The sequence below is a fragment of the Gaeumannomyces tritici genome (genome assembly GCF_000145635.1).
Source record: "Gaeumannomyces tritici R3-111a-1 unplaced genomic scaffold supercont2.1, whole genome shotgun sequence".
Lineage (NCBI taxonomy): Eukaryota > Fungi > Ascomycota > Sordariomycetes > Magnaporthales > Magnaporthaceae > Gaeumannomyces > Gaeumannomyces tritici.
Genome location: NW_008804545.1, coordinates 5,942,521 through 5,955,518, shown reverse-complemented (window position 1 = coordinate 5,955,518; position 12,998 = coordinate 5,942,521). Strand labels below are relative to the sequence as shown.

Genomic DNA, 12,998 nt, shown 5'->3' with positions numbered 1-12,998 from the left:
GTTCGAACCACAATCGTGGTCGCCCACAAGCATTTCCAACGACAAACTCCCTGGCATCCTTCAACTCGGCGCACCCAGTCCGCCCGCCCAACGCACCTAGCACATGCAGCAGTTACGCACAACACTGTCGCCCCCCATTCCTGGCCCCGCCGGACACCATGCTTGACCGATCGATGTTTGCAGTGGTACGGGTCGGCCCCGCGGGGGGGCTTGCGGAGCCCACCGCTCAGCTCAGATAGTTCTGCACCGAAAACACCTAAAAATAGACACGGGACGTCCAGGCCCGACCCCACAAGTCTCTAACAAGACCGGGCCGTGGCAACTGATGGCGATGGCAGCATTGTGTGCTGGGCTCACGAGCCTCAAATTCCACCTACCCGTGGTAACCTACCCGTGGTAACCTACCCGTGGTAAACTGCACATGGTCTTCTCTGATCGCCATGCCGCAATCCCCCGATGTGGCGGTTGGAAGGTCGAGGCCCTTGTCGGTGGACTGTTTTTACCTCAAAGACCCGCAGTGTGTACGTAAAGAGATTCCACTGGCCGTGGATCGACAAACGCCGGATTTCGGCAGAGCGGCTAGACCAGCCCGCGAGTTGCAACATGTGTTGCGACGGCGCGGCTGCTGCACGAAGGTGGCACCGAGCCTGAAAATGTGTGCGCGCTGGATATATAAGCACTGGGAAAAACCAACAAGGCGTTCTGAAAGGGGGAAGGATCGGTTGTGGTGGACTAGACTCCTGTGCCGCCATCCTTCTCTTCCGTTATGACCAACCCTTTTCTTCGCATTTTGTGCTTGTGCCGCCTTCGGGTTGATTCGGAAATTCAGAACCACAAAGGAGCGTAATGGCGCGTTTTTTTTTTCTTGCCGCGTTTTCGGGACGCCCTCTCGCCACCCGCCACCAGCCTGGCCGAACGGAGCTGTCGCTCTCGCCCCCGTACCATCCCTGGACGGGCACGAGACCCGCCATTCGGCCCCAGGTATCATCCTTGAGAGACATGAGCTTTTTTTTTTTGAGTTGTTTTTTGTTTGTTTGCGGTGATGTCATGTTCGACCTCACCAGCTTGCGCCTTGTCTTCCCCCACGTCCAACGGCGGGGTGACCCCGATTCGGAATCGTCGTCTAAAACGCCCTGATGTCATGTCGCCGACGTAGCTGGTCCAAGGTGTCCGAAACACCAGAAGTCGCTAGAGAGCCGCCGCCGGGATATCTCTAATCTGCCCTGCTTTGCCTGGGTGCCGCGGCTGCGCGTGACTACGATGTATTGCGCCGTCGCCGCCCGCCGGGCCGCCTGGGGTGCGAGTCTCCGGTGCGGCTCACCACTCGCTGCACTCGGTGCCGAAAACAGGCTAGCTCGAGCAGGGGGCCCAGAACCTTCATCATGGCAGATCGCCACTAGTTAGCGAACATTGCCTTTCTTGGTGTGCCAGCACGATGCGACGGTGGGGGACAGGGGACGACCAAAATCCGATGAGCTGGAGACCCAGGCCCATCAAACGGCCCAGACACGTTCACGATGAGAGTTCATACATGGATATCGAAGATGCCGCTCAAGGTAGGTGGTAGCCACAATCGGTTAGATCACCATCACCACATGCAGAGGCGAGCGTCAAGATCTCTAAATAAAGCAAGCTCCCCAAAAAGTCCCTGGCCGCCTCATGCGTCGTTCATGGACTCGTCGCTATCGTTGCCATCGTCGCCGCTCTCGTCGTCATCGTCGTCCTCGTCGCCCTCCTCCCCGTCGCTGCTCTCCTCCCCGTCGCTGTCGGCGTTGTTGACGCCGACCACCCTCTCCTCAACCTCGTCGCCCGCGGCGGCGCCCGCGGGGAGCCTGGTCGCGAACGCGCGGCGGATGGCCGCGTTGGTGCTCGTGTCCCACACCGTCGCCGTGCCTTTGCTGCCTGCCACCGCGAGCCGGAAGGCGACCTCGGGGTCCGGGGCGAACGAGGTCGAGAACACCTTGCCGACGTCCAGGTTGCGCGACACCACCATGGACGGGCCGGACTCCTGGATGTTCCACAGCTTGACCGTCTTGTCCGTCGAGCCCGTGGCCATGAAGCCGGGGATGACGGGGTTGATGTCCAAGGACGAGATGGACTCGTCGTGCGCCTGCAGCGTCCACACGGCCTTGGTGGCCGTCGGGTCCGCCGGCGCGTTCCGCGCGTCGTGGTAGTGCACCACGCCGTTCTCGGTCGACACGAAGAAGTAGTTGGCGTCGTGGGGGTCCCACTTGACCGTCTCGACGTCGCTCTCAACGCCCCACCGCGGCGCCTTGGCGTTCGGTGCGCGCATGTCGCCGGCCACGACAGTGCGGTCGTAGCTGCCGCTCAGCAGAACCGTCGCCTCGGTGGGGTGCCAGGCCAGTGAGCAGACCTTGTCCGTGTGGTAGCTGTACGACTGCGCGCACTTGGTCGTGTGCAGGTTCCACAGCTTGACCGTCTTGTCCGCCGACGCCGACGCGAGCAGGTTCCGGTGCTTGCGGTTGGCGGCCAGGGCCAGCACCGCGTCCACGTGGTACTCGTCGTTGGCCTTCTTGGACCTCTTCTTCTTCTTCTTTTTCCGTTTGGCCTCCTCGCTGTCCCCGCCCTGGCCCAGGATCGCGTTGGGGTACATGCGGTCGATGGTGTCCAGGTCCCAGATCTCAATGTCCGGGTCCATGGTGCCGATGGCCACAAAGTTGGCCGCCGAGTCCTTCTCAACATCCTGCTTCTCGACCGGGATGTCTAGCCACTCGACACAGAGCGGTATCGCCGGCAGCATGATGTCGTGGTGGACGTACAGGTTGTCGGCAGCGTCTTCGTAAACGTAGACCTCGAGGTGCGCGAGCTCGTCCTCAACCTTTGCCGCAAGCAGTAGGTTATCGGTAGCCAGAATTTGAAGATCTTCCCTGTCTTCCTCATCCTCGTCGGCCTTTTCGCCGTCCTTTAGAGTGATGTAAGGGTCGTCCTCGTTGTTTTCGTAGTACGCCAGTGACTTGATGTTTCCAAAGATGCCCATGCCCTGACCCTCTGCTGTGTTGGGATCGTCGTCGTCGTCGTAGTGTTCCAAATCGTACTCCTTGAGGTCGTCATCGTTTATGTCGATTCTGCGACACCCTGTCAGTATGCGCTTGGCTATTATACCAAGGACTGGCCAAATTAGGGAAAGCAGGATCGGGCTACGCACTCGACCTTGGATTCTTTGGCTTCACTCGACTCTTTTGCGCTCTTTTTTGACTTGAGTTTGGACTGGTCTTCGTTGTCCCCAGACTTCTGCTCATCGTCGTCGTTGTCGCCGTTCTCCTTACCCTGAGCATCCTCAAGGTCCTCCTTTGCATCGTCAAGCTGAAGCTTCGCCAGAGTCGCTATCCGCTCGAACTCCTCCTCGTCAAAGTCATACTTTTTGGGAAAGGGGGCGGCAAATCCCCGCGGCACCCAGGCCGTCGTGGTGATCATAGAAGACATCTCGGCACCAAGGACAATGGTATCCTGCGTATGCGTATGTGAGAATCGCAGACACCTGTGCGCAACAAATCACCCAACTTTTTTTTTTCCTTTGCGCTGTCGCAAAATTTTAGTGGGGATGCCTGTCATCGCGGGGCTTATCTTATCACCTCACATTTCTTTTTTAGCTTTCATTGCCGAGGCGGCCCAGTGCCCGGTGGGTTGGGTCAGGGGTCCACCAACGCGTCTGGTCCCGTCCGCCGTCGTGGCGCTTGGGCTGTCCGTTCTCCATCCCATCTTACTGGATGTTTTCGACAGCCTTGGCAGAGACAACAGTCGGCTTCTCTTTCTCGCCTTCCGAACCCGAACACGGGCTTATTGGGTAGCTGGCTGGCACCGTCAGGCGTGTTGGTTGCTCAATCTCAAGTTGCCGAAATAGCCATGTCAGACCGAGATTCGAACCCGAAAAGGCGGCGCGTGGACCTGAATCCTCTGCGCTCCGACGATCGATATAGCTCCCCATTACCGACCCGCGAGGGCGATGGCAGGGGCGATAAGCCCTTCAACCGACCACAGCACCGTCTGCAGTTCAACCGACGTGGCCGTGGTGATGGCTCCGGCGTAGAGTCGGGCGCGTCGACGCCTCGCGGCCGGCGTGGCGCGTCACCAGCACCCGATCTGCCCGAAGAGGACGCCAATGCGCTTGACCGCGATTGGTACGCCGGCGACGAGGACGGACACACCTTTGGGGATGACTACCACAATCCGTTTGCGGCCTATGCCGACTCCGCGGCAGCGGAGCAGGAGCAGGTCGAGAAGAAAGCGGGTCGCTTCGACCGCATGAGCGTCCGCGCCCTCCAGAAGCAGAAGGACATCGACGCCTGGGAGACGAACCGGATGCTTACGTCGGGCGTCGCCCAAAGACGGGACTTGGGTGCCGACTTTGACGACGACGAGGAGGCCACCCGTATTCACCTACTTGTGCACGATCTGCGCCCGCCCTTTCTGGATGGCCGCACTGTCTTCACCAAGCAACTTGAGCCTGTGCCGGCCGTCAGGGATAACCAGAGCGACATGGCCGTCTTCAGTCGCAAGGGGAGTAAGGCCGTCAAGGAGAGAAGGCAGCAGCGGGAGCGCCAGAAGCAAGCGCAGGAAGCCACCAAGCTTGCCGGCACCGCGCTAGGTAACCTGATGGGCGTTCGGGCCGAGGAGGATGGCGACAGTGCTCTTCCCGTGCCCGAAGATGCCGATGGCGCTGCCAAGGCGCGGAATTCCAACAAGTTCAGCGAGCACATGAAGAAGAACGACGGCGCTAGCAACTTTAGCCAGAGCAAGTCGCTCAGGGAGCAGCGACAGTTCCTCCCAGCCTTCGCCGTCCGCGAGGACTTGATGCGGGTGATACGCGATAATCAGGTCATCATCGTGGTCGGTGAGACAGGCTCCGGCAAAACGACGCAGCTCACTCAGTTTTTGTACGAGGACGGCTATGGCAAGCTGGGCATGATCGGCTGCACGCAACCCCGTCGAGTCGCTGCCATGAGCGTGGCCAAACGTGTCAGCGAGGAGATGGAAGTTAGGCTCGGGGGTCTCGTCGGCTACGCGATCCGCTTCGAAGATTGTACCAGCCAGGAGACCATGATCAAGTACATGACAGATGGTGTCTTGCTGAGGGAGTCCTTGAACGAACCGGATCTCGATCGGTATTCGTGTGTGATTATGGACGAGGCCCACGAGCGAGCGCTCAACACGGACGTGCTGATGGGTCTTTTCAAGAAGATACTACAGAGGCGAAGGGATATAAAGCTGATCGTGACGTCGGCCACGATGAACTCTAAGAGGTTTTCAGACTTCTTCGGCGGCGCCCCCGAATTCATCATTCCGGGGAGGACGTTTCCGGTGGACGTCATGTTCCATCGCTCGCCCGTTGAGGATTACGTCGACGCGGCGGTCCAGCAAGTGCTGTCTATCCATGTTTCAATGGGTCAGGGCGACATCCTTGTCTTCATGACCGGACAGGAGGATATCGAGGTGACGTGCGAGCTTATTCGAGAGCGCCTCGATGCGCTCAACGATCCACCCAAACTTAGCATCCTGCCCATCTACAGTCAGATGCCGGCAGACCTTCAGGCCAAGATCTTCGATCGCGCGGCCCCCGGCGTGCGCAAATGCATCGTCGCCACCAATATCGCTGAGACGAGTCTGACGGTCGACGGTATCATGTACGTTGTTGACGCCGGCTACTCGAAACTCAAAGTATACAACCCCAAGATGGGTATGGATACCCTTCAAATCACACCAATATCCCAGGCCAACTCCTCGCAAAGATCCGGACGTGCGGGCAGGACCGGGCCCGGCAAGGCCTTCAGGCTTTATACAGAGAAGGCGTTCAAGGACGAACTCTACATCCAAACAATCCCCGAGATCCAACGGACAAACCTCAGCAACACCATCCTCTTAATCAAATCCCTGGGGGTTAAGGATATGCTGGACTTCCATTTTATGGATCCGCCACCACAGGACACCATGACGACCTCGCTTTTCGACCTTTGGGCTCTGGGGGCGCTGGACAATTTGGGAGAGCTCACCGACATGGGGCGCAAGATGAACTTTTTCCCCATGGACCCGTCGCTGGCAAAGCTCCTGATAATGGCGGAGGAGTACGGGTGCACGGAGGAAATGGTGACGATTGTGTCGATGCTGTCGGTGCCCAACGTCTTCTACCGGCCAAAGGAGCGGCAGGAGGAGTCGGACGCAGCGCGGGAGAAGTTCTTCGTGCCCGAGTCGGACCACCTCACGTACCTGCATGTATACTCGCAGTGGAAGGCGAACGGGCACTCGGACGGGTGGTGCACGCGGCACTTTCTGCACTCCAAGTCGTTGCGGCGGGCCAAGGAGGTCCGGGACCAGCTGCTCGACATCATGCGGGCGCAGAAGATGGAGATGGTCAGCTGCGGGACCGACTGGGACGTGGTGCGCAAGTGCATCTGCTCGGGCTACTACCACCAGGCGGCCAAGGTCAAGGGCATCGGCGAGTACATCAACCTGCGGACGAGCGTGACGGTGCAGCTGCACCCGACCAGCGCACTCTACGGGCTCGGGTTCCTGCCCGACTACGTCGTGTACCACGAGCTGATCCTGACGTCCAAGGAGTACATGTCGACGGTGACGTCGGTGGATCCAATGTGGCTCGCAGACCTGGGCGGCGTGTTCTACTCGGTCAAGGAGAAGGGCTATTCGGCGCGGGACCGGCGCGTGGTCGAGACCGAGTTTAACCGCAAGATGGAGATCGAGAGCAAGATGGCAGAGGACAAGGCCCGCGACGACGAGCGCCGGCGGGCCGAGGAGAAGAAGCTGGATAAGAAGAGAGGAGACGACAAGGAGGATGACAGCGACGAAGAGGACAAGAAGTTCATCACCAAGGGGGCTGTAAGGAAACCCGTGTTCAAGAGGAAGCGAGGAAGGCCGTAGCTTGATTGGGGTGAATGAGAAGGCGCTTGCCCTGCATGGAGTACAGGTAACTGCCTGCCATGGTATTACCTACCTCCTTCCTACCATTTGCGTAAAGTCTAGATGTCTGATTGTAACCAAAAAGGGCAGCTGTGACGAATGGAAGCAGGCTCCTTGCACGTCAGAGGACTCCTTCCATTCTGGGTGAGCCCTGGTTGGGGTCACCCTGATTTGGGTGCGTCGCTCCTCCCGCGTATCGGGCCCTGGCTGCAATGCTCCAGCAATGCTCAGCCCGGGCAGCGCTGAGTGTGCTGCAGTCAGTGTCAATGCTGCGCCCCAATTCAGCAACGCTAATCCCCAGTGCCTCGCTCAAGCCGCCTGGGGTAGGGGTTTCGTCCAGGTCATGAAGTCAACATTCAGGTGGGGCAGTGGACACGAAGCAGTCACTAGCCAGACACAGTAATCTCGTTTCCCCAACATCAAACCAAACCCGCACGACGTGGGATCGGACCCGTCCTCAGGTCATCCGCCCGGCACCGCTTCTGCACCGCTTCTGCACCGCTTCTGCACTTGGCAGGCCCTTAGCGAACACACTGGCGAACACCGGCGCTCCGCCAGATAACCACCCTCGAGCCTAGCCGATACCCGACCCTCCGCGATTGTGTCGCGTCTCTATCTAACGGCCCCAACAACCACGGCCGACACCACTGTTACCTTCCGGTTTTGCATCACTACCCTGCCCCCGAAGTTCCTGACCGAGGCCGGGGGAATGGCCGAAACGCTGTACAGCTTTTGGGGGTAATATACCAGGAGCGAACAAAGAAGCACCACACAAAGTGAGTTTGCACCGACCGCCACTCTCCAAGTCTCGAAACCACAACACCAAAAGCCCCCGCCAACAACCCCCTAATCTTGGTGTCACGACTGTCAAGGCCCGAACCGATCATCGGCACACGACCGGATCACTTGCTCTCGAATAAACCGACTCTCTGCCGCGACCGCCCGCCTTTGAAGGAGAAATGAACGATCCAGACGCGGGGAGTGTTAGACCCCCTGGCAACAGCGATGCCGCCAGTGACGCAGTGCGGCCGCCACAGACCAAGCCCAACCCCAATGATGCTAGCCCGAACCCAGCATCACCTCGCCCGCAGCAGGCCGCAGCACCCGCACCCGCTACCACGACGGCGGGGCCCGGAGACGGAGTTGAGTACGACGACTTTGGTCTGCCCATCAAGAAGTCCCTACCGCCCCCTGCTAGCCACACCGACTTGCCCGCAGACACCCCGGACGCTGGAGAGCGGGCTGGGAGGAAATGGAGCGTGAGCCTACGGACCAGGAGCGCCAGCCGCTCTTCAGCCAAGTCGACCCATTCGCACAGGAGAATGCCGTCGACCACCTCGCTGCGCGGCCGCAGGTCACGGTCGTCGAGCATCTCACATCACCAAATCGACGTGCCCGACTCCGATAGCGGCGAGGAAGACTTCGACTCTGCCGCCTCCAGACCTATGTCGCGGGCTGCGTCGGTTCAGAGCCTCCGAAGTGTGGGGGGAGACTCCATGACCCCAGTTGTCCCGAGGCTTGCCCCTGGTATTGCGTCGGTCTTGACCGAGGACCCCGCAGAGAGGACACCGACCGCACCGGTGGCCTCCCGGAAGCCGGGTGGCAAGGAGGGGGGAAAAGAAGACCAAAACGGCGACACAAATGCAAAGGAGTCGGTGACAGCCGGTGATAAGGACAAGTCGAAACCACATGCAGCCAGCCGCAGCCGGGCAACAAGCATCGCCAGCTCCGTCAGCCGCAGCCGTGCAGCAAGTGCCGCTAGTATGCGTAGCTTCAAGCACGGCCGACAAGCAAGTACCACCAGCGCGGCGGACCCGACACAACTGTCTGAATTCTCCCACCAGGCACTAGTCACCAAGAAGGAAGAGGCGACACTGGACGAAGATGGCGGATGGCAAGAAATGCCGTCATACGCGGCTTATGATATTTACGACGACGACAACAGACTTGTTGCCAAGGAATTCAACGAGGCCGAGGACGAGACGGAGAAGTACGGCTACGGCGGGCTTGGCGGCGCTGGCAAGGGCTACACCAAAGTGCTGGTGGATGACGATGCTGAGTCGGCAACGAGCATGGACGAAAACACAAACTACCTCTTCAAGGGTTCCGGAAACAGTCTCCAGGACGAGGAGGAAGCACGGGACGCCGTGTCCCAGCTGCAGGCCACCAAGGATCTGCTGACCGAGGGGCAGCGCATCGCCTACGTCGGGCTCACGCGCCTCGAGGTGTCTGCCATGACCAAGGAGTTTGAGGACATGGCGCGCACCAAAAATTCGCGCAAGGAAATCCAGCTTGCTGCCGAGGCCATGAAGATGTGGTCCCAGAAGATGATGATCCGCCTGTATGCCCACATGGAGATTACTACCGACGAGCAGATCATGATCGAGCAGCTCAGTGCCCACGGCGTCCAGCCTGCTGATCTGACCCCAGTTCTGATGGCCAACTCCAGGGTGTCGAATCCCATGGCCGGGGAGACGGAATCTCGCACATCTACTCGGGAAACGACGCCTGCCCCAGACTCGCTGGCACCAGAGGGGCCGGCCAAGGGACACAGCCGCTCTTCTTCAGCGTCCTCTATTAGAGCCGTCACTAAGGGTGGCAGCAATAAGGCCGGCCAGCAGCCTGATGAGGAGGAGGCGGCAGCCCCTCCACTCCCGTACGAGGCACATACGGTAGATGAGATGCCCGGGGTGCAGATGCCAAGTCAGATGACGCACTCGGCCAAGATTGACATTGATCTCCGATGGACGGTCCTATGCGACCTGTTCCTGGTGCTGATCGCCGACTCGGTCTACGACGCGAGATCCAGGGCCCTTCTAGAAAGAGTGGGCAAGAGCCTGGAGATCAGCTGGCTGGAGATATGCCGATTCGAGAAAAAGGTGACGGACGCGCTTGAAATGCAGCAGCAGGCCGAGAAGGAGAACTGGAACGAGGACGAGCACATGGACACACGCCGCAAACTTGCACTCAAGCGCCGGTACGTCATGATGGGCCTCGCTACAGTGGGCGGTGGCCTAGTCATCGGCCTGTCTGCGGGCTTGCTGGCCCCCGTCATTGGCGCGGGTCTTGTGGCCGGCTTCGGCGCCATCGGCGTCTCGAGTGGCACGGGCTTCCTGGTGGGCGCCGGCGGGACGGCTATCATCGCCACAAGCGCGGCCACTTCGGGCAGCATCATCGGCGTCCGCGCCGCAAACCGCCGCACGGGCTCGGTCAAGACTTTTGAGTACCGGCCCCTGCACAACAACAAGCGTGTGAACCTCATCGTCACAGTTTCGGGATGGATGACGGGCAAGGTCGATGACGTCCGTCTGCCCTTCAGCACAGTCGATTCGGCCATGGGTGACATATACTCGGTGTTGTGGGAGCCCGAGATGCTCCGGAGCATGGGAGACACCATCAACATCCTGGCAACCGAGGCAAGTCTCTTCTAACCCCTGCACTTTTCTGTGCGTTAATCTTGTACCGAAGCGTAACCTAAAGCTAACCGGCCCTTCGTTCGAAGGCCCTCACGCAAGGCCTCCAGCAGGTTTTGGCCAGCACCTTCCTTACGGCGCTCATGGCCGCCTTGACGGTACCGGTGGTCCTCACTAAGCTTTCCTACCTGATTGACAACCCCTGGGCCGTCTCGCTGGACCGAGCCTGGTCGGCAGGCTTGATCCTTGCCGACTCACTGATCGACCGCAACCTCGGCACGCGGCCGGTGACGCTGGTCGGGTATTCCCTGGGCTCCCGCGTCATCTTCTCGTGCCTTCTCGAGCTCGCTCGCAAAGGCGGTCTGGGCGTGGTGCAGAATGTGTACCTGTTCGGGTCGCCTGTTGTCGTGAAGCGAGATGATTACCTGCGCGCCCGGTCGGTGGTTTCTGGGCGCTTCGTGAATGCGTACAACCGCAACGACTGGATTCTGGGCTACCTGTTCAGATTAACCAACGGCGGCATCCGGCGTGTGGGCGGACTGGCTCCCATCGAAGAGGTTCCGATGCTGGAGAACATGGATGTGTCCCAGTTCGTGGAGGGCCACATGGACTACCGAGCCAAGATGCCGCGACTCCTGCGCGAGTGCGGCTGGCTCGTGGACAGCGACGAGTTTACAGAAATCGAGGACCCGGACCCGGAGAACCACGCGTCGCGGCAGCGCGAGCTCATCAATGAGATCGAGGAGGCTCGGAAAGAACTAGAAAACGAGGGCAAGTCCAGCAAGGGGGGATGGCTCTCGTTTGGGCGCAAGAAGAAGAACAAGAAGAAGGAGTGGGAGATTTACGAGGATGCTTCCAAGTCCGCCGCCGCCGGAGGGGCTGCTGGAGGGACCGGAGCGACGATCAGCAGGACGGAGGACAAGGACGGCAACAACCACGGCGTTCTGTTCGACGTGGATGCCATCCGGGCCGAGTTGGCCAAGGAGGCCGAGGAGCAGAAGGAAAAACCAGACCAGCTGCTGGCTGCCAAGGAGTTACCGTCGGCATTGCCGCCCATCAAGCTGAGCGTGAGCCCGATGGCGGGCGACGAAACCCCCAGCGGACTGACGCCGATAACGGCACGGCCTGTGGCTTCGCCTGCGTTCCCGCGATCACCACGCGAGAATCCGGGCGAAACGCAGAGCACAGAGGTGACGACCACCTACCGCAGCTCATTCGAGACGCGATCACCGTACGAGTACAAGCCGTCCGAGTCGGCAGCGTACGGCGGCAACGGCGTTGGGGGAGGCTACCGGTCGCCGAGCTACCACAAGGCAGTCCCCGGCATTGGGGGTGGCGGTGGGAACCTCTCGTTTGATGACGGGTTTGATGATGGCGGCGGCGACGAGATACAGATGACGTTTGACACGTCGTTTGACGAGCCGCCAGCGTCGTCGTCGTGGTTGTTCCCGCCAGCGGCTCCGCCGAAAGATACGTACAAGGCAACCCCTGTGGAGAAAGTGGTGTCGCCCACGGGCTTGTCAGTGTCATCGGGCGTATCGCCCACAAGCGCTGTGCCGAGCGCGGGCGAAGCACGGGGGCTGGCCGGGTCGCGACCGGCAATCACGACGTCGCAAACGATGCCAAACATTGGGCAGTCGAACCCGTGGGCCAACCTAGATGATGATTTCGACGACCCCGAGTTCGGGCAGGAGAAGGAGATATCCATGACTTTTGCATAGCCAAGCCAAAACCTAAAGACGAAGAAAAAAAATACAGAACACATACTGCCCCAAACCCTGCCTAGCTGTAAGGCATTCGGCCACTCCACTCGATGTGTATCCTTTCACGCGGCAGAGCTTAGAAGTTACATAATTCTGGTGACATTGCATAGGAACTAAACGCTATATGCCAGGAACCAATATTGACCAGGGCTGCTTGGCTGCAGCCGCAGCGTGCTCTTGGAGAAGCAACATAATCACACCTCCGGGGGCCGGAGGCCGGTAGTTCCCAATGGAGAAGATGGACCGAAATAGCCCATCAACCACCCCTTGCCGCCCGCGCCCGCGTGCGGGCTGTGATTTACGGTTGACCGCCTTATCTAAGAAGCCACAGTGCCACAGCAATACAGAATACAGAGCGAGTGGTTTGAACGAGGGGGGGGGCGATCAGCGGCATGTGAAGTGACCAGTGCCGCAGGATCCAAGGATTCAGAGAATGCAACGAGCATCTCATGTGCCGGGTGGCCGGCATCGCACAGAAGAGGATCGCGGTGCGGCGGGGACGGGGGAGTCAAGTCGGGTCGACTGTAAAGTGCCAAGGCGGAGATCCCACTAGATGCATGTAAGCTGCAGACCAGCTTCTGGATAATGTGTGTGCTGTATTTGGTGCAGCAGCGGCGCTGCCAGCTGCACAGCCACGCGGGGTGGAATACTACACCGTTAGTCCGCAGGTACCTCTATCTGCTCAGATAGGCAGCGCCATTACGGACTTGGCGCATGGCGATCCACGTCGTACTTTTGAGAGGCTTGCCATGACTGCCCTGCAACGATGGTCATGTGACGAGAGCGCCTAGTTCGCGCCGTAACCAGCCGGGCCTGACTTCACGGTAGCTGTTGAAGATGCCGCGGCTGACGGACCGGGCTGCGTGACCAAAGTGACAAGTGCCAGGTTTCC

General features: G+C 59.8%; 4 protein-coding genes across 4 annotated transcripts; 3 read left to right on the top strand and 1 right to left on the bottom strand.

Annotated features, from left to right (window-relative positions):
• Positions 1 to 1,657: 1,657 nt before the first annotated feature.
• GGTG_01893 (periodic tryptophan protein 1) lies at positions 1,658 to 3,444 on the bottom strand (the record flags this gene model as incomplete). Its single annotated transcript, XM_009219664.1, has 2 exons — positions 1,658 to 3,086; positions 3,167 to 3,444. The coding sequence occupies 2 exons, from the start codon at positions 3,442 to 3,444 to the stop codon at positions 1,658 to 1,660; spliced, it is 1,707 nt and encodes a 568-aa protein (XP_009217928.1).
• A 283-nt stretch (positions 3,445 to 3,727) lies between these two features.
• On the top strand, positions 3,728 to 6,988 carry GGTG_01892 (hypothetical protein). Its single transcript, XM_009219663.1, has one exon. The coding sequence runs from the start codon at positions 3,865 to 3,867 to the stop codon at positions 6,889 to 6,891; it is 3,027 nt and encodes a 1,008-aa protein (XP_009217927.1). The 5' UTR covers positions 3,728 to 3,864; the 3' UTR covers positions 6,892 to 6,988.
• A 165-nt stretch (positions 6,989 to 7,153) lies between these two features.
• GGTG_01891 (hypothetical protein) lies at positions 7,154 to 7,333 on the top strand (the record flags this gene model as incomplete). Its single annotated transcript, XM_009219662.1, has 1 exon — positions 7,154 to 7,333. The coding sequence occupies one exon, from the start codon at positions 7,154 to 7,156 to the stop codon at positions 7,331 to 7,333; it is 180 nt and encodes a 59-aa protein (XP_009217926.1).
• Positions 7,334 to 7,889: 556 nt separating this feature from the next.
• GGTG_01890 (transmembrane and coiled-coil domain-containing protein 4) lies at positions 7,890 to 12,064 on the top strand (the record flags this gene model as incomplete). Its single annotated transcript, XM_009219661.1, has 2 exons — positions 7,890 to 10,350; positions 10,446 to 12,064. 2 exons carry the CDS (start codon positions 7,890 to 7,892, stop codon positions 12,062 to 12,064), a joined length of 4,080 nt encoding a protein of 1,359 aa, XP_009217925.1.
• Positions 12,065 to 12,998: the final 934 nt, after the last annotated feature.